Below are 22128 nucleotides of genomic sequence, written 5' to 3'. Positions count from 1 at the left end.
CTAGAAATACCATTTGACCCAGCCGTCCCACTACTGGGTATATACCCAAAGGATTATAAATCATGCTGCTATAAAGACAAATGCACACGTATGTTTATTGCGGCACTATTCACAATAGCAAAGACTTGGAACCAACCCAAATGCCCATCAATCATAGACTGGATTAAGAAAATGTGGCTCATATACACCATGGAATACTATGCAGCCATAAAAAAGGATGAGTTCATGTCCTTTGTAGGACATGGATGAAGCTGGAAACCATCATTCTCAGCAAACTATTGCAAGGACAGAAAACCAAACACCGCATGTTCTCACTCATATGTGGGAATTGAACAATGAGAACACTTGGACACAGGAAGGGGAACATCACACACCAGGGCCTGTCTTGGTGTGGGGGGACCGGGGAGGTATAGAATTAGGAGATGTACCTAATGTAAATGACGAGTTATTGGGTGCAGCACACCAACACGGCACATGTATACACATGTAACAAACCTGCACATTGTACACATGTACCCTAGAACTTAAAGTATAATAATAATTTTAAAAAAGCCTGTCTCCCTGTGTCTACAATCACTTTTTATTACTTTGCCTTCTTTTATTTTTGTTCATGGCACTTAAATATAGTTTTATTTATCTATTATTTGTCTTCCCTCACTATGAAGGAGGGAGTCTGTGGCTAGGAGAATACTAGAATAGGTCCCAGGAAAGAATAAATGCTTAATAAATTTTGTTGAATAAGTAAAATAAAAGACTGATTTTTTAAAAATGTTGCCAAGATTCTCCATGTTAAAGCAAAGGGTAAAAATAAAAATTGTAGGTATGATTTTTTGAAGAAATTGACAAACTTATTCTAAAATTAATAAGGAAATACAACAGACCTAGAATACCCAAAACAAATTTGACAAAGAACAACAAAGTTGGAGGACTTACAGGGCTTATTTTGAGACTTATTAAAAAGCTACAGTATCAAAAGATACAGAGTCTCAGTTAGATAGGAGGATAAGTTCAAGAGATCTATTGTACAGCAAGATGACTATACTTAATAACAATATATTGTATTCTTGAAAAATACTGAGACTGGATTTTAAGTGTTCTCACCACAAAAATGATACTATGTGTGGTAATGCATATGTTAATTAACTCAGTTGAGCCAGTCCACAATGTATATATATTCAAAACATCATGTTGTATACAATATATATAATTTTTTGCCAATTAAAATTAAAATAAAACATTTTTTAAAAGCTACAATAATCAAAATGGTGTGGTATTGGTCTAAGAAGAGACATATAATCCATGGAACAGAATAGAGTTCAGAAATAGATCTGCAAGAAAGGGGAACGCTTGCACACTGTTGACTGGAATGTAAATTAGTACAGCCACTATAATGAATAGTATGGAGATTCCTTTAAAAACTAAAAATAGAAATACCATATGATCCAGCAATCTCACTGCTAGGTATTTATCCAAAAAAAAATAAATCCACAAGAAAATAAATCAGTATGTTGAAGAGATATCTGCATGCTCATTTTTATTATAGCACTATTTACAATGGCCAAGATTTGGAATCAACCTAAGTACCCATCAACAAATGAATTGATAAAGAAATGGGAAATTTTTCAGTCATACAAAAGAATGAACTCATTTTCAACAACATGGATGGAACTGAAGGACATTATGTTAAATGAAATAAGCCAGGCACAGAAAAAGAAATACAAAATGTTCCTACTTATACGTGGGAGCTAAAAAATATCGAGTTTATGGAGATAGAGAGTGGAATAATGATTATCACAGGTTGGGAAGAGGAGAGGAGAGGGGGGATGAAAAAGGAACGGTTGCGTACAAAAATGCAGTAAGATAAAAGGAATAAGATTTAGTGTTTGGTAGCAAAATAGGGTGGCTATAGCTAACGATAATTTATTGTATATTTTAAAATAACTAAATGAATGCAATTGGAATGTTTCTAACACAAAGAAATGATAAATGTTGGAGGTAGTTGATACCCCAATTACCCTGATTTGATCGTTAAACATTTTATACTTGTATCAAAATTTCACATGTACATCATAAATATGTACAACTATTATGTATCCATAATAACTAAAACTTTAAAATTTAAAAAATCTATAAACAAAAAAAGAAAAAGGTAAATAGATCTACATATATATTGTCAGGCAATTTTCAATAAAGATGCTTAGCAAAATCAATGGTAAAAGACCACACATTTAAATAAGTGATGCTGGAAAAACTGGATACCCAAATGTACACCAAAAAAGTCAATCTCCTCACTATTCTATACATAAAATTAAATCAAATGGGATCATGGGTCTAAAACATTTACAAAAATATAAACAATCCTATTTTTGCAACTTTGGGGTAGGCAACAATTTCATCAAAAAGAGACAAAAAGCACTGGCCACCACAGACAATTACATGAATAAATCTTTGTCAAAATAAAAATTTTCTGTTCAACCAAAAAATTCCATTAATAAAAAAAAAACAGGCAAGCCATAGACTATACGAAACGTTTGCAATACATACGTTTGACAATAGGCTCATTATCTGGCATATATAAAGAACTCCTACAAATCAACACAAACAGACAAGTAATCCAATAAAATCACAGGCAAAATACTTGAACAGATATTTAACACATACACACACACAAAGATATATAAATAGCTAAAAATCAAACATAAATGTGCTCAACATCATTGATCATCAGGAAAATGCAAACTAAAACCAGAAAGAAGTATCATTACACCGCAAAGGCTAAAATTGAAAAGACTGACAGTACCAAATATTGGCAAGGATGTAAAACGCCTGGAACTCTCATATACTGCTTCCGAAAGTGTTAAAGAGTACAATTTTGAAGAACTATTTGGTACTTTCTTTAACAGTTAAACATACAGCTACCTATAACCCTGAAATTCTATTTCTAGGTCTTTCAGAGAAAAAAGTTATAAACATTTTTGTATAGGTCTTTTTGTAAATATGTTTTCAACAGTCTTATGAAACTCCAAATCTGGAGAAAACATAAGTGTTCATCACAGGAGGATAGATAAACAAATTATGGTGTAGTCATATAATTTAACACTGCCTAGCAATATGAACAAATTACTAATACATACCACATGGGTGAATCTCATAGATATTTTGTCATGGAAAAAAAGCCAGCCACTAAAGAGCACATGTGTTTGATTTAAATGAAGTCCAACAACAGGCAAAAGTAATTTATAGTGACAGTAATCACCAGTCTTCCTGCTGGGGCAGAGAACTGTACAGAAAGAGGCTTAAGGGAATATTCTGAGGTGAGATAAATGTTCTGACTCTTTTTTGGGGTGGAGGTTATACATGTGCCAAAAGCCATTGAACTAGGCACTTAAAGATGTGTACATTTTACTACATGTAAATTATATGTCAATAAAAAAGAGAATTGTAGTGTGGATGTGAGAATTGTGTCTGTATTTGTGAGGAAGCCTATAAGGCATTGCTTTATTTTCATATAACATAATAAGCATAGAACATTTCCAAATCAAGTCATGATTTTTCCTGATATTTCTCTTCCTACATCATTACTTGCAGCATTTTCACAGCCTTGGGGGAAATTCAGTCAACAATTAACCAGACAATAAAAGCAAAGATGTTCACAAAAATATTGTCCTTTAAAAACACATCATTTTCTACATGGCTTAATTTAATCTCCTAGCAGAGGATTGCAGACACATGCCTTTAGTGGTGTGCTCAGCAATTGTAAATGACATATGGTATAATAAAAATAAAGCAACCCAGATAAATAAATAGCACATTTTTTATTTGTATTAAAAAATGAGAATCTAAATGCTTACATATCTGCTCAATTCTTATATGCTCAACTTTAAAGACATCTGAGAATTTATGAAAAATACCAGTATCTGTCAATGTCTGCTAAAAATCATAGATTATATCAGAAAACTACAATAAGAATTTTGTAACAAAGAAGTGCAGTTATGAATGGTTTGTGAATTTAAAAAATAAACTGTGCTAATAATTGCTCTACCAGCCTGGTCCTCCAAAGTAGATAGAATTGAAGATGACACTTATGTCTGCCATATTTTGACTCTCTGGCAATATCAAATTATCATAGGAATCTTTTTTTAGATCCACCAAAAGCTTAGAGAAAATTTCTAGGACTCTTTACATGAGCATTTACTTATTGTCATAAGCATGAAACGATTTACCAAGATCGGATGTGTTTTTTTGGAAAATAGTTTGGGTAGGAATGTAGAGGATGGTTAAGGGAGGGAGATGATCCGCGATAATCTGGATGGAACTGATTTAATCAGGTGGCAGGTCTCCAAAGTGGAGCTGAGGCATCTCTGAGATGAGGAAGGGATTCAGCCTGTGGACAACAGCTTCAGCCCATGACCACGATTTCCAGCCTGCTCCTCCTGCCAACCATCCCTGTGGATTTTGCACTTGCCTCATCAGTCCCCACAATCATGTAAGCCAGTTCCTTGCGATAAATATCTGAATATGTATCTACTGCTGGTTCTGTTTCACACATTTGTGCAGGACTGTCATGTGTATGACATACCAGCATCCCTGGCTGCTAACAGTGATAAACAACAATTGTACCACCCCACCCCCAGTACACATATTTCTTAATGGCCCCTAGTGGACAGTGCAGAGGTGATATACTGACTGAATCACTTGTTAGAGGTAAGGAAAAAACTAGAGACAAGAAAGTTGGATCTTGCAATGATCCAATGCAAGATAATGAGAATGAGAACTGAAAGGATAAGATGGATTTGTCAGACATTTCAAAGACAGAATTAGTAGAGCTTGCTAACAAAATGAATAAAGGATTTCAGAGAGAGTGAATTGAAGATGTCAAGATTACAATTAAGGTGATATGAGGAGAAAGAACATGACCGATCAAGGGAGGAGAATCCATTCACTGTGCACTTGCTGAGCGTAAGTACCTGTTAGACATGCAGGTAAATGTTGGGTTCAAAATACAGGTCTGGCACACGGAGAGACTGAGATCAGACAGGCAGCTTTGGTGCTCTCCAGCAAATGGGTGTGGAAATTATGTTGTGAAACACATCCCAACATATCTTGCCTCTGCAGAAAATTTTGTGCACTTCTCCAGAGCTCTTTTCTTCTACTATTAAGACCAGTTTATGAGGCTGAGATTTATAGACCCAGGAGAAGATAGGGGAAAAAAATACCTGGAGAAAAAGAAGGATGTAATAGATGCAAGGGTAGCTTCTGGCAGAAAGGTGGGAACTGGAAATTTCTTCTGGAGCTCAAAACAAGAGCCTGCCAGAAGGAAGAGAAAATAAAAGAGCAAGTGCAAGCCTCCTTGTTTTTCCTTCTCACATCCACTCCAGCAAATGTGAACCTTGGGCTTAGAGCTGGGCTGTTGATGGAGATACACAGATGGTTTGAGGGGGAAGCTGGGGTGCAGACAGAAAAGACTGAGCGCTTCCAAGAAGCTTCATGATCATCATAACACTATATACATAAGGTCCATGAGAGTAAAGTCCTTGTCTGTTTTGCTCACTGTGGTATACTTTGTACACATAGTGCCTGACACCTATTAGGCACTCAGTAAATACTTGTTGAATGAATAATTGAGTTGTAGGCATCTGGGAAAGAAGAACAGAAAAGGATGAAGAAGCCACTGGAGCTGATGGGGCTGAGATAGGGTTGTCTAGTGCCAGTGAGTTCCCCATGGGCTGTGTGTGGTGTGAATGGGAATCCAAAGCCCCCATGTGTCTTGTGCCAATGTAGAAGACAGCTCTGGGGCTGGCAGGTGAGTTCACTTGGCCATCACGGCACTGGGGGCCACAGAGCAGGCTGTTTAAAATAAGAATGCCAAGAAAGTCACAATCAAGCCTCAGAGGATGAAAAACAGTAACCCCAAGGTGGGAGTTGAGGCATCATGGGTAATTCCTTGGGTTTAAACCATGATGATTAAAGAGGCCATGAGTTACAGATGCCATAAACATTTAATAAGGACAGAGGTCAGCATCCCAAAATCACAGGGTTCATGTTATCTAAGTTCAGTAGGGGCCAATAGAAGAAGACCAGAGCCCCTGCCCCTCTCCCATCAACATGGGGATGCTTAAGCTCTCTCCTCTACTCTGCTGCCATCTTTGGAAGAGGATATGGAGAAGAGAACCCTTGGATAGTAAAGAAACCTTTATACCAAAAGAGACTGATATAATTGATCCTGACTATTATCACCATTTTCTGCTACCAGCATAAACAGGGGTTCAAAACAAAATGACACATAATTATAGAAAATAATGTTCCCATCTTGTACACCAATTTTTATCTCAATTCATATGAAATGAAATACCATGGGACTAGACGGAAACCAAGGGAAGCGCAAGAGAGGCAGAACATTTAGTTAAAAGGCCAGGGTTGGAAGAGAAAATGAGGAAGAGTATTCAAAGAGAGAAGACAGAAACCAGGACAGAGGAGTGTAATGGAAAACACTGAGGGTAAAAAACATTAAAAAGCAGGTAAGTACAATAAGAAATAATTAGCCCCAGTGAGGTAGAGCTGGCAGTGAGCCAAGATTGTGCCACTGCACTCCAGCCTGGGCGACAGAGCAAGACTCTGTCTCAAAAAACAAAAAAAGAAAAAAGAAAAAGAAAAAAAGAAATAATTAGCCCGCAGTTTGGCAACTTGGTTGTTAGGTATTTTGGAGAAAGTCAAAGTTTTAGTCCACATTACCCACAGGATTTAATTCAAACAGCTTAATGAGGTATTCACAAACACCCATCACCTAGCTCCAGCCTACTTCCCCAGGCTTTTCAGACTACACATATAAAAATACGCGTTATAAATCAGCAGAACCAACTTTCGGTCCTGGGGCTGTCCCTAACTATCTGGATGACCTTGGACAACTCTTTTAACTTCTCCTGGTTTCCCTTTCTTTGTGCAATCAAAACATAAAACAATTCCATTTCTAAGTTTGATTCTTAGTATGAAGTGAGCTGAGCTGGAGTTTCTGCACCACTTACTTTTTTTTTTTTTTGAGTCGGAGTCTCACTCTGTCGCCCAGGCTGGAGTGCAGTGGCACCATCTCAGCTCACTGCAAGCTCCGCCTCCCGGGTTCACGCCATTCTCCTGCCTCAGCCTCCCGAGTAGCTGGGACTACAGGCGCCCGCTACCACGCCCAGCTAATTTTTTGTATTTTCAGTAGAGACGGGATTTCACCATGTTAGCCAGGATGGTCTCAATCTCCTGACCTCGTGATCCACTCGCCTTGGCCTCCCAAAGTGCTGGGATTACAGGCATGAGCCACTGCGCCCAGCCTGCACTTATGTTATTCTTTTCCATCCAGGAGTGACTTCCTTATTCCTTATCTAGTTGTCAAGACCCTATCTTCGTTTGGCTCTGAGAGCCTCCCTAGGCCTCATTTATTCATTTCCCTCTCTTATCTCATTTATTTACCCAAACTGTTTGGAATCATTAGAAAATACCTCCTGCATATGCACATCTATCTTGTCTTTCCAAGTAGATTATCAGTTACTTCATGACTGGGGTCACTGTTTATAATTTTTTATAAACTTCACTGTACCAAGCGTAATGCTTACATTCAGAAGACATCCAACAAATCATTGTTCCTTCAGTATTAGTTATATACCACAGGCAGTTTCAATCTTTCTCTCTTTGTGTTATAGATGTGAAAGCAGTTCTCCAAACTGAACAAACTTACTAAACTAGTAAAAAGAAATCATCATTCAGTCTTTAAATAGGGGTGGTGGAGATAAACTTCCTGTCAACTATCACTGGAAAAGAAGCTGTGATACCTGCAAGCCTCGCACTGACAGCATGCTTCTCTCGTGATTTCTCTTCAGTCTCCCTGGAATACTCAATTCTGCTCCATTTCTGCATGTAGAAATATGCTTTTTTCACCCATTTAAGTATTAGTCTAGAGGTGTATCTACAAACTCCCAATAATTCTAATGGAATTGAAGTTTCCTATTGATTCTCCAGGTTTTGTCAGACTGAATTTCTTTAATACATATTATTGTATTTGTTGGCAAAGATATAAGCAGTAGACTCTTCAGAAATGTCTTTAATTGATTTTTCTGCCAGGGATATAAGATCTATAGGGTAATGATTCTCAGTGTTCACTACACTGTGAACAGTGCCAAAACACGGATCATGATTTTCACTATTACGATGCCACAGTACCCTCTACATGACAATACCCTTCTAATTATTGCACATTTAAGTTAAAATGTTACTTCCTTTTGCTCTGCGTAATTCTTATCATTCTCAACTCCACGCTCTCCTTATGATCTCTTATTTTAAGTTATAAGAATCAGAAAACATTCTTCAAAAGGAAAGGTTTGCTTCACTTTCATAGTGGGCAAACCACAGTACACAGAGTGAACATTTTAGTGAAGACTCCTCTGTCCTTCTAAAATATATATTAGTACTTACCTGCACTAGACCATTATAAAAATTACCATAATTAAGAATAGACTAAAACATGAAAGTAAATAGAATACTTCCGCATGAAATAGAAGCCTTTAATGTTTCTTATCGTTTGGTTACTCACTAATTTGCAAATTTCAGTAATTCACAATGGATCTCCTTATTGATGCTGGGAATTCATAAAGTTCTACTGAACCCACTAATTTCTCTTTCCCTTGACTATAATTTATCATTGGATTGTGTAACTGCATTATTGATATTAACTGCTCTGGGAGAACATTCCACTATATCTGAAATGAGATAATCATAATACTCCTTAAGAAAAAAGAGTCATAAAATTTTACACTTATAGTTTTTCTGCAGCAGTGGTACAGATGTAAGTTTTTTAAAAATAATAATTGGTCCCCAGTGAGAAAAATGCCAATTAACTGCATACTATCTTTTGATGAAATGCAATCTTACTTCCTTCTTGCTTCTTGAATAAAGCTGCATTTTTCCTTTTAGTTAACATTTGCTTAACCTTGAAATGAAAATATATTAGTAGACTTAAAATAGTGCAAAAGGAGAAAGTATTGTATGACTGTTTAAAGCAGGAATATAAACTTTGCTTTGAAGTAAAGCATTTCTCTATGGTCCATAAAAACCTGAATGCTCAATGAGGACACTGAGGCTGGCTAGCAGCAGGTGCTAATAAATATGCATTAACTGTATGCCTGACATATGGATTTAATGTAGAGACTCCTTGGACAAGATGGCACTAGATTAACAAGTTCCATCAACAAACTATTCTAACAAAAGCAATGCTCGTTTTATATAATTGATGCTATCTTACAATTTAAGCCACTTTTAAAGTCATACAGTATATTCAAACACATTAACTCATTTATCCTAGTACCCTCTGAGGTAGATAATATCTTCCACCCCTTAATTTACAGATGAGTATACGACCTCTGGAACATTAAAATCCCTCCCTTGGCTTCAGAGCTCTCCCTTTATTTTACCTGGCGATGGCCTGAGAGCTAAATTTCTACAGCTAAAATGACTTTGCAAATACACATGGAAATATTGATAGAGGAAATTATATGGTATCTGGGATTTACCTCAGAATAATCTGGGGAAGACAGGAAGCAGGTGGGAATACAGATGATACAGGATTAGCCCTGAATAGCTAACTGTTGAAGCTGGGATGGGTACAGGAAGCAATCTTTGCATTTATAAACGTTTGAAATTTTCCATAATAAAGAATTTTTTAAGCTGAGAAGTACCAATAAATAGATAAGTAATGGTCCTTCTCAAGGTGTTTTGCTAAAGATAACAGACTTTCTGCTGTTACATTGTAAACTAATGCCACTCAGCCCCACATCAGCCACATGAATCTAATATGAAATGACTCTTTCACATACAACTGGAAATTAGCTAAGTAGCTTGGTAGTGCGGAACTTAATAACAGAAGGCCCCAAATATCTAAGATATATAGAAATAGCTAAATCTCTTGCATTTTAGTCTACTAGGAATAATCTAGTTAGAATGCAACATGACATACATAGAATGATGTGTTTCTCATTGTTGCCTAGTTATTAGGAAGTCAGGTAGTAAAATAAAAAGCAAAGTGAGCTCTAACTCCCTGTCTGAGATTTTACTGTGTTCAGTAAGGGCTATAACTCAAAGTTATATGCTCCTTTACATAAACGTATAACTTAAATAATCATCATGGAATGTTCTGCAAAATTACAGCTAGGCTCAGCATTTAAGGCAATGATGATGAAAGAGTTTCCTTCCCAAACGAAAACTACATTAAATCTTCAACTTCTGGATTCCAAATACCTTAAGACAAACCCACTAAACAGCAGTACTTTCCTTATATTCAGAAAGGAGTTCACTGGAAACACTGTTATTCAAGAAATCAGAACTGCCTCTTTGAGACCAAGTTCTTACATAATTTTCCCAGCTTAGATGGAGTAGGTCCTTAGGATCCTGGGAAGGAATTTAATGACCAGGTACCCTAAGAAAGAGTTTTATGATCCAATTGCCTTGGGCCCACCCCTGAGACAGAAAAAAAAAAAAAAAAAAAAGGATGAAAGGCCCCTTACTAGGTCGCCACTGGGTAGAGGCCCAAAGCACAAGCAAACAACAGAACATTGATTGTGATTGCAAAAAAGACACAGAAGAAAGAAAATAAGAGACAGCAACAGGAGCATCACTGGCACCGTCACTTGCACATGTGGACATTTGTAGCTTTGGCATCTCTTTTCCAAGCAATGTTCAGAAATACACTTAAATATCAAAACAATCTAAAGGTTCTTGGCAAGAAAAATAAAAAGCATATTCTGATTTGAAGCATGGCAACATTATCAATACCACAAATAGCAACGAAAGAGATTGCAAAGACTAATATGAAAAATTTTAAAGGCAAATGTTATTTCCTTCTCTGAATTAACTCACAACATTTTCATCTATATTCCCAAAAGTTACAGTCAGATTGCTGAAGAAATTAAATATAAGTATTCACTGTTAATTTTACAAAGTTTGCAACTTAAACCTCGCTAAGAGAACTTTGTGATACCTCTGATTTTTGCAAAATACAATAAATTATGGGTTCATTCTTAGGAAGGTCAGTTAAATTTAATTATTTTATGTATAAGATACAGAAATGGATATAAATAGGTAACTATAATACTTAAATATTGCATGTAACTATTTTTCTAACTTTCAATGAATGTTCCTTAAAACAAGCATCCACAACTTCAGACAGCGCATTGGAGTGCATCATGAACAGATTAAAATATTTGCACTTACGTGAGATAGAAGAGCCAGCTCATGGTGACACGTGACGGCGTTCCGGTTGGCTTCCATAAAATACCTTTGTGTGCGTCTTCGTTCCCGTTCTAGCTTCTTCTCCAAGGACAACTGGGATGTAGATAAGTTGTCTAAATATTTCATCATGACATCTGATATCATCGAACTGACTTGTACAATATCTGGACGAGCTTCTGCATCAGGAGTGAGGCACCTAAGATAACATTAGGTAATTATAACGTTCTGGTCAATGTTGGGAGCAGGCCACAGAGTGTAAAGGATCAAGGTTAAACTCCACTGTGTATCCACTATGGCATTTTCATCTAAGATAACCGGGGGTAAGATGGATATCAAGCACAGCTTTGAGTCCAAGACTTCTCAAAAGGCATTTGGAAAGCTAAGGAAGGAAAAGGAGGCAGCACTATGCTCTGCACCTGGGCTGGAAGGTAAGGGTTCCAGGCTGAGCATGAAGATGTTCTCTGGGTCTCAGGATGGGCAGATGGGATCATCTTCTCCTGCACGGGTTGGCTGCTTTCTGAAATCACTGCTAACTCACTGGCAGATGAAAAAAAAAAAAAAAAAAAAAAAAGCCCAGTATCTAAGCCTTTCATTAGTGCGGATATTCAAATTCTTAGACTGCAGATGTTTAAACTGCTTCAAGGTAATATTAGCAGCTGAATTATCAGCTGAGCTTTTTTAAAAATCAAAAACAGAAAAGCAACATAAGCTAGTTTTATAAATTATATAGCTATATGTTATGGCACATGGGAATGGAAATGGCCTTTGTTCTCCTAGCATATAGTCATCTCCTTGCCTAAGGTTACTCTCCTAGTCCTGTATTTGCCATTACTGGAAAAGGCACCAAAAAGAAGATGCAGTTTAGCATCATAACTCAGCATGCAAGCTCTGGATCATTTTGCTGGGGTTTAAAACCTCATTTACCATTTATTAGGTCAGACCCTGGGCAAGTTACATAGCTTCTAAGTCTCAGGTAGCCCACCTATAAAATGGGATGATTATAGTATCTACCTCATTAAACTGGTAAGGTGTTTGAATGAGGTAATCTCTGTGAAGGGCACACACATTGTAAAATTTCAATAAATTGACAAGAAAATCCACACTTGTATGTATCCTCCATCCCTTCCTACATTTAACAAACACCAAGTCCTGTGACTTCTACCTTCTAAATATTTCTTGAATCCACATCCTTCCCCTGTAATCCCACAGCTATTTGGCTATTACAACATCACTTACTTGGACTACTGAAGGAGTCTCCCAAATAACACACTCATTTCTCATCTGCCTCTGGTCTGTACTGTAAACTGCTAACCAGAATAATATTCCTAAATCTGACTACATTATTTCTCTACTCAAAATTCTTCAATAGTTCTCATGGTCCAATAGGATAAAATTAAAATTCCCAGAATGCTACACAAGGTCTCTCTTGAACTGGCCATTACCTTCCTCCACTCTTTCCCCTCCTCCAGCAACACATCCATTGTGACTATCTGCACTTCCCCAAATGGCACCTGTCCTATACCCCCATTTGTTTGCTTATTTTATTCCATATGCTTGATTTTTTTTTCTTTTGCCAATGGTATCTTTCCCAGCCATCATCTCTTATATACTTGCCAAAATCCCACTCTTTTTCCAGGCTCCATTAGGAATACTTTTCGATTGCCCTCAGACAGATATCCTGAGCCCCTTTTGTACATTCTTTTTGCACCATTTGCACTTAAGTACTTAAAACTATTGTAATTATTTTATTATAATGGTCTGTTTCACCACTACACTGGAAACTTCTTCAGAAGAGGGACATGTGTCCTCTTCACTATGATCTCCCAGCACATACAATGGAATCTGAGTCCTGATAGGTATTCAGTAAATGAATGAATGAATCAATGAATAAATCCACAAACAAACTCAGCCTAACATCTAAAAAGTTTACCTACCTATAACCCAAAATATTTGGCCATAGACTTTTGGATTCCCAGGAACATTTCCTACTAGAAGTTCCAGGATAGCCTCGTTGCTCTGAAATGACTCCCTGCTTAGGTATTTCAGAGAAATTCTTAAAAGCAACTGAATCAGAGTAATAATACATGCTAAAGATTGTCTACCAATTATTCTGTAAACAAATAAGCATAAGATCTGGTCCTAGAAAAAACTGGGGATGTTCTCACCTCATCCACTTTGTCCCCACTCCACTCTGAGAGGCCAGATGGAAAGAATTAGAAGGATACCTTGTTCAATTACATTCATGTCATGTTTTAAAATATAAAGAATTGAAAGGGGTGAAAAATATAAAGATCCATTTGTCCTTGGAGCTAGCTGAAAGTATTAACTTTGTTAGTCCTCATGACTGCTTCTGAAGCAAAGCATCAGGCAGCTTATGCAACCAGGCACAGAGAAAGAAAAATAAAGCAATTGTTTTAATAGAATATTTTATGCATAAAAGGATAAGTTCTTCCTTTTTAAAAAGTAAACAGACAATATTCTCTTAATAGTATACTGGTAGGTAAAAATAGTAATCCTGGTACTGAGCAGAACAACAACAAAAAATAGTTATTTTCTGCCCCAAACTCCTCAGGGTTGCTAAGTTATTCTCCCAATTTGAAGGCCTGCTAGGAAAGACAAGTTTCAATAACAAATGTACTTGTACACCACATGAGCAAACAGGAAAAAAGAAAGATACTGCACATTAGAAATGCAAACTGTGTGAGCTCTACTTGACAAGGATGTGAAAAATAATGAGAAGATAGTAAAATAGAGGAAAGAAGATATATATGATTAGAAACAATATATTGTTTAGGAATGATTATAATAAACATTTCTGTCAAGAGCTATCTTCTATTTCAAAGGCTGTATCAAATTACTAAAGATTGGCTGTGAGCCTGATCTTTTGCTGAGTCATAATTGATCATTAAGAACACTTGCCTTTATGTGTCCCTTGCATCATTGCTTTAAGAAAATAGGAAATTTGAGTTTGTTCCCTAATTCTTTCAGAACTCAATTTTTTAATACTAAAAATCCAAAGCAAATTAAATATGCAATTGCATATAATTCATGATTGATTTCAGTTTTAAGTCAAATTTTCTAAAGATAAAACTTTATTTGGAATGTAAACCCAGACAATGAGGAGTCTTAAATAACTTTAAATAAAAATCAATTTACTACAGAATGCACCCTGCAATCTTAATTTATTATCAGATATAAAATTGAATTGTCAGTTCTAACTTATTATAGCATCTTAGTATTTTGAATTAAAAGAAACCTCAAGTTAAAAAGCTCTTGCCCTCAGCAAAGCCTTCACAGACGCTGGTCTGTGAAATGCTGCTTACTATTTGAGAGTTAATGATTGTCCAGGTCTCAGATTACACGGCCTTTCTTCAAAGAAACTTTTCCCAAATTCCCAGAGTAAGACAGGTCCTCTCATTGGCAATGAGGTAATCTCTCATTGCCCCCTTTACCACTTTTCATTACATTTATCACAATTTGCTTTATAGACTTCATTCTGTAAATCATACAACATCATTAATAATAATAATAATACCTAATTTCATTGAGTGCCTACCACTTGCTGGGTACTGTGTTAAGTGTGTCAGAAGCATTATCTTATTTAAGCTTTAAAACAAGCCCATGAAGTTAAGGGAGGAGAGTATCCTCATATTGCCTTATGCCCAATTTCTGCCTCCAAAGAAAGAAGAAGTAAAAACAAAAAGGCAGAAATGGAATCCACAGGCAGACAGCCCAGCACTGCGGCCTGGGTCTGGTACTTAAAAATCAGCCCCTGAGCTAACTGCTTGTGTTATCTATAGATTTCGGACATTGTATGGAAAAGCATCGTGAAAATCCCTGTCCTGTTCTGTTCCGTTCTGATTACCAGTGAATGCAGCCCCCAGTCACGTACCCTCTGCTTGCTCAATCGATCACGACCCTTTCACACAGACCCCCTTAGAGTTGTAAGCCCTTAAAAGGGACAGGAATTGCTCACTTGGGGAGCTCGGTTTTTGGAGACGTGAGTCTGCTGATGCTCCCAGCTCCTTTCCTTCTATAACTCAGTGTCGGAGGGGTTCTTGTCTGCGACTCGTCCTGCTGCAAAGTAATTACTATTGCTACCCACACATCATAGATGAGAAAATTGGGCCTCAGGGAACTTAAATTGAGTAGAAGAGCGGAGATTAGAATCCAGTTGACTCCAGAACCTGGTGATGCTCTAAACCTTTACACTCTAATGTTGCTATCTGACTCCCCTACTAGTATGTTAACCCCAAGAGTCCTGGGTAGCCATAGCCAGGGTCTATTAGTTTCAGAAGAGATTTACAGTCCTATTTGCCCAGACTCACAAAATCAGACCAATGTCTCTGTACCTTGTTCTTTGCACTATCCCTCCCTCGCCCTTTGTGGCACTCAAATACCTATTAAAAGGAGAAATTAAATGCGCAAATATGGTACTTTTGTCTTGACACCTCTGATGACTCCATCAATTTTTAAGGTACTTTCCAAAAAACAACAGAAAACAGTAACAAATCATAGAGGTGACCAGTTTAAATATATTTGGATTCCTTAGCAGCAAGGCATGATCCAGTGTTTGTGGAATCAAATGACTTAAAGACAGGTTCGTCTCATTTCCCATAATATTAACCATGATGATTGCCAAAATTGCTCAAATATTTACCATTCGGCAAGCCCTACCCTAAGTGATTTGCATATGTTACTTTGTGTAATCATCACATCAGCCTAATGAGACTGGTACTATTATGATTCTCATTCTACTAGATCAGAAAACAGGGATGCAGAAATCATGGTCAAATCACTCTTTTATTTTTATTTTTATTTTAAAAAAATGTTTTTGAGATTGAGTTTCGCTCTTGTTGCCCAGGCTGGAGCGCAATGGCTCAATCTCGGCTCATTGCAACCTCCACCTCCCAGATTCAGGTGATTCTCCTGCCTCAGCCTCCCAAGTAGCTGTGATTACAGGTGCACACCACTAGGCCTAGGCTAATTTTTGTATTTTTAGTGGAGATGGGGTTTCACCATGTTGGCCAGGCTGGTCTCAAACTCCTGACCTCAGGTGATCTGCCTGCCTCAGCCTCCCAAAGTGCTGGGATCACAGGTGTGAGCCACCGCACCTGGCCTCAAATCACTTTTTAGAGTCTGCAGTTTACATGACTTAGCCCCAGGTAGGCCTGTCTTCAGAGCTGGAGGCCCTTAATTAAGACTATAGATTTCGGCTTCACTGTTGTTTTATAGAAATGCTAGTGACTTTCACACATTGGTTTTGTATCCTGCAACTTCGCTGTTAAGTTGTTTATAAGCTTAAGGAGCTTTTGAGCCAATACTATTGGGTTTTCTAGATATAAGATAATGTCATCTGCAAACAGGGATAGTTTGACTTCTTCTCTTCCTATTTGGATACCCTTTCTTTCCCTTGCCTGACTGCTCTGACCAGTACTTTCAATACTATGTTGAAGTATTGTCTTGTGCTGATTGGCAAGGGAAATGCTTCCAGCTCTTGCCCATTCAGTATAACGTTGGCTGTGGGTCAAGCCAAGAGCCAGATCAGGAATGCAATCCCATTCACAATTGCAAAAAGAATAAAATACCTAGGAATACAGATAACCAAGGAAGTAAAAGAGCTTTACAGAGAGAACTACAAAACACTGCTCAAAGAAATCAGAGATGACACAAACAAATGGAAAAATATCCCATGCTCACAGATAGGAAGAATCAATATCATTACAATGACAATACTGTCCAAAGCAATTTATAGATTCAATGCTATTCTTATCAAACTACCAATGACATTCTTCACACAACTAAAAAACAAAAAAATTTAATTTACATGGAACCAAAAGAGCACCTGAATAGCCAAGGCAATCCTAAGAAAAAAAACAAAACAAAAGAAAACAAAACAAAAACAAAAAACAAAGCTTGAGTCATCATGCTACCTGACTTCAAACTATACTACAGGGCTACAGTAACTGAAATAGCATGGTATTGACACAAAAACAGACACATAGACCAATGGACCAGAAATGAGAACCCAGAAATAAGGCTGCACACCTACAACCATCTGATCTTCAAGAAACCCGACAAAAACAAGCAATGGGGAAAAGATTCCTTATATAATAAATGGTGCTGGGATAACTGGCTAGTCATATGCAGAAAACTGAAATTGAACCCCTTTACAAAAATCTGAACTGAACTCCATATACAAAAATCAACTCAAGACAGATTAAAGACTTAAATGTGAAACCCAAAACTATAAAAACCCTGGAAGACAACCTAGGCAATACCATTCAGAACACAGGCACGGGCAAAAATTTCATGACAAAGATGCCAAAAGCAAAAATTGACAAGGTGGGGGTCTGGCGCAGTTACTCATGACTCTAATCCCAGCATTTTGGGAGGCCGAGGCAGGTGGATCACGAGGTTAGGAGATCGAGACCAACCTGGCTAACACCGTGAAACCCCGTCTCTACTAAAAATACAAAAAAGTAGCCGGGTGTGGTGGCACGGGCCTATAGTTCCAGCTACTCAGGAGGCTGAGGCAGGAGAATCGCTTGAACCCGGGGAGGTGGAGGTTGCAGTGAGCCAAGATCACGCCACTGCACTCCAGCCTGGGCGACAGAGCAAGACTCCATCTCAAAAGGAAACAAAGAAGGAAAGAAAGAAAGAGAGAAAGAGAGAGAGAGAGAGAGGGAGGGAGGGAGGAAGGAAGGAAGGAAGGAAGGAAGGAAGGAAGGAAGGAAGGGAAAAAATTGACAAGCGGGATTTAATTAAACTAAAGAGCTTCTGCACAGCAAGAAAAGAAAGAAAGAAAGAAAAAGAAAGAAAAGAAAGAAAGAAAGAAAGAAAGAAAGAGAAAGAAAGAAAGAAAGAAAATTGACAAGTGGGATTTAATTAAACTAAAGAGCTTCTGCACAGCAAAGGAGACTATCAACAGAGTAAACAGACAACCTACAGAACAGAAGAAAATTTTTGCAAACTATGCACCTCACAAATTTCTAATATGCAGCTTCTATAAAGAACTTAAGCAAATTTACAAGAGAAAAACAACCCCATTAAAAAGTGGGCAAAGAACATGAACAGACACTACACAAAATAAGACATACATGTAGTCAATAAGCATGAAATAAAGCTCAACATTACTGATCATTAGAGAAATGCAAATCAAAATCACAATGAGATACCATTTTTTACCAGTCAGAATGGCTATTATTAAAAAGCTAAAAAAAATAACAGATGCTGGAAAGGTTCAGCATAAAAGGAACACTTATACACTGTTGGTGGGAGTGTAAATTAGTTCCACCATTGTGGAAAACAATGTGTAGTGATTCCCCAAAGACATAAAAACAGAACTACTATTCAACCCAGCAATCCCATTACTGGTTCTATACCTAAAGGAATACAAATCATTCTATCATAAAAACACTTGCACACATATGTTCATTGCAGCAGTATTCACAATAGCAAAGACATGGAATCAACATAAATGCCCATAAATTCTAGATTGAAAAAAGAAGATATGGTATATACACACCATGGAATACTATGCAGCCATAAAAAGCAACACCATGTCTTTTGTAGGAACATGGCTGGAACTGGAGGCCATTATCCTTAACAAACTAATGCAGGAACAGAAAACCAAATATTGCATGTTTTCACTTGTAAGTGGGAGTTAAATGATGAGAACACCTGGCCCCATAAAGGGGAACAGTATACACTGGGATTTATTGGAGGGTTGAGGGTAGGAGGAAGGATAGCATCAGGAAAAATAGCTATTGGGCCTAGGCTTAATACCTGGGTGATGAAACAATCTATACAACAGACCCCCATGACACAAGTTTACCTGCATAACAAACCTGCACATGTACCTCTGAATTTAAAAATTAAAAAAAAAAATCAATTAAAAAAAGAAGACTGTAGATTACTATTGTGCCAAAGAAAGAAAGGTTTAGATATCATCCTACAAAAACTGGCGAGGAGTAATATTAGTATAAACAATGGCTAGGAGGAGAAATCAAAGGGAAAGGGGTATAGTCACAATAATACATCTATTATATTTCATCAGAGATGGAGCTAAGTGCTAGCACAGATACCAGCCCAAGTTTTAAAAGACTCAGAAGGCAGATGAAAAAAGATTCTATCTGGGGTGACTCCAGAATTTCTACAATCCAAAATACTGAGGATTTGGCTCAGTTTGATGGGATGGAGAAATCCCATCAACTTAAGTACCCAACTTAAGTACCCAAGATGCAACTTAAGTACCCACCTTAAGTACCCAACTTAAGTATCCAAGAAGGTCCAGAAATAGCAATCAGTGAGATACATGAGTCATTTACTCATACAAGCAATATTTATTAAGGGTCTACTCTGCGTCAGTCACTGCTTTGGGCAATAAAAGCTACAAACTAAACTGACTAAGTCCCTGCTCTTGAGTTTCCATTTTGGTGGGGAAGAGACAGACAATAAACAAAAAGCAGGTATGCACATGTGTAATATGTCAAGGATGATGAGTGCCGTGAGCTTTATAAAGCAGGCAAGGAGGTTAGAGAGTACTGCAAGGTAGGGGGGCACTCAGGGTGGGGAACATTTTAGCAGAGACCCAGATGAAGTGAGGGCCTGTGTCATGCATATATCTGAGGAAAGAGAGTTGTAGGAAACCATGAAAGCAAGGGCAAAAGTCTAGAAGGAGGGTGCATGCCAGGACTAGTGGGAAGCCCCATGTGGCTGGAGCAGAGAAAACAGGAGGGGAAGTGGGAGGGAGCATGGGTGACAGGCCAGCAGGGATTGGCCAAAACTTTGGAAGTGCAACTAGATAATGACTTTCATTAAACTCCTGCTATAGTGATAGCTAGAGCTCCTGATTCTCTTTGAAAAATTATGATAAATCACATTATCAATTTAAAAATGGAAATGAAAAAGTACCTGCAACTTTATCATCTAACATGGCTTTTTGTTTCATGTGTTCTTGTCTGGCCTTTTTCCAATTTTTTGCATATTTTTATGGGGTTTGTCACGGTTACAAAAAGTTTTACATCATATTTGTCTTACCCACATGTCATCATGTGTTTTACAGGTTGTTACAAACCCTTCCAAATAATCGTTCTAGTGGTTGCATAATAAGTGAATGCTCTACTTCCTCTTGGACACTTAAGTAGCTTCCAGATAGTCACTGTTACTGATGATGCACAAACCTCTTTCTAGATTTGGATTATGTGGGGACCCTTTCTCTTCATGAGCTTTTATCCATAAATAGTGATTTATTATAGACATGAGGTATTTCTTGATTGTCCCTACATGTCTGAAGCTGCGAGACTAATTACCTGCTGATGGTGTCTGTTACTTTTTCAGAGTAGATACCTTCTAGCACTGGTTCATATACCGCCTCCACTATCTGCAAAACAAACAGACTAGAGTGATGGAAGTCAAGGGGCCACAGATGTCTTTGAATAGTTAATACTTGACCATAACCTGAGAGCTACTAATTAAGCAGTATAACTTCAAACACAAATTTTAGTCAGAAATCCCAACCAAATAAAGCATTTGCATCAATTACACAGTTCTTGAACATGGAATTATATTCTCCAAGCTGAGTTAAAATTAACCTTCGATTCATAATAAAATAGTGTATGGGATAATATAAGGTGCTGGGTTGTGAGTAGTCCAGACTGCAATTAAAAATAAAAGACCAGCCAGGTGCAGTGACTCACGCCTGTAATCCTAGCACTTTGGGAGGCCAAGGCAGGTGGATTACCTGAGGTCAGGAGTTCAAGACCAGCATGGCCAACATGGTGAAACCTCATCTCTACTAAAAAAATTAAAATGAAATATTAACCAGGTGTGGTGGCACATGCCTGTAATCCCAGCTACCCAGGAGGCTGAGGCAGGAGAATTGCTTGAGCCATGGAGGCGGAGGATGCAGTGAACCAAGATCATGCCACTGCACTCCAGCCTAGCTGACAGAGTGAGACTGTCTCAGAATAAATAAATAAATAAATAAATAAATAAAATGAATAAAAAATAGAAGACCAAAAAGTCTTTAAATAATTTTGTATTATAAATAAAGACAATTATAGAGGGAAATAAGCCATTACATGAGATATATATTTAGAAGAAAGTGGAAAAAATAAACTGGATCATGCAGTTGATAAAACAATTCTTGCCTTTAATGGGCAGTTATATAAAAATCACAAAGATCTGCTTAATAAGAAAAGGAATTGCATTTTTAGCTACACGAGACCCTTTTGTCTCACAGTGTTGCTTACTTTTGTAGCCAAGGACAGCATGTTAGTGCTGTAGAAGGGGGGATTCAAAGTCGCCATCTGATAAAGGATGCAGCCTGCTGCCCAGACATCAGCCTTCTCCCCGTACGGCTCACTCTTCAGTACCTCGGGGCTGACATAAAATAAGGACATTAATACATACTAAGGAAGGGAGAATCCGCTCAGAAAGATCCAATTTTCAAGCTATATTGGAGTTATTTTTTAAGTATCTGAAATGCTTAATATAATCACTATTTCAGGAAAGGATATCAAAAAGTCTGTTTGAAATTTCCCAGCCTCAGATGAACCCGGAAGCATATCAAGCAATTCCAGCTTAAGCACTAAATACCAATAACTCATATAAATATCACCTAGTATGCATCCAAGGATGTGTGTATTTCCAGAAAGAACAAGCCCACTGTGGTAGATGGAGTTGCTGGCCCCAGTTCTTTGCTGCTCTGGGAGCTTCTGTACATCCCACCCTTGCTGTAGCCTCTTCTGGGCAGTGTTCATCATCCGCTCCTGCCTTTGGTTTGACTGTGATTTCTTCCTTTGACCAATGGAATGTGGAAGTGACAATGAGCCTGATGAGAGCCTCAGTCTGAACAGGTAC

General features: G+C 37.7%; 1 protein-coding gene across 4 annotated transcripts in view; it reads right to left on the bottom strand.

Annotated features, from left to right (window-relative positions):
• NEK10 (NIMA-related kinase 10) overlaps window positions 1-22128 on the bottom strand; it is a 281170-nt gene that overhangs the window by 72588 nt on the left and 186454 nt on the right. For all 4 annotated transcript variants that reach the window (XM_011969857.1, XM_011969858.1, XM_011969860.1 and 1 more), the window contains 3 exons: window positions 21519-21648; window positions 20577-20647; window positions 11245-11458 (listed from right to left, as the gene is read on the bottom strand). In XM_011969857.1, the coding sequence (XP_011825247.1) occupies window positions 11245-11458; window positions 20577-20647; window positions 21519-21648 (415 nt within the window). The remainder of the gene's footprint in view (window positions 1-11244; window positions 11459-20576; window positions 20648-21518; window positions 21649-22128) is intronic.

Source organism: Mandrillus leucophaeus, unplaced genomic scaffold (genome assembly GCF_000951045.1).
Source record: "Mandrillus leucophaeus isolate KB7577 unplaced genomic scaffold, Mleu.le_1.0 Scaffold915, whole genome shotgun sequence".
NCBI lineage: Eukaryota > Metazoa > Chordata > Mammalia > Primates > Cercopithecidae > Mandrillus > Mandrillus leucophaeus.
The sequence above is the reverse complement of the archived record's forward strand: the minus strand, read 5'-3'. Positions and strand labels throughout refer to the sequence as shown.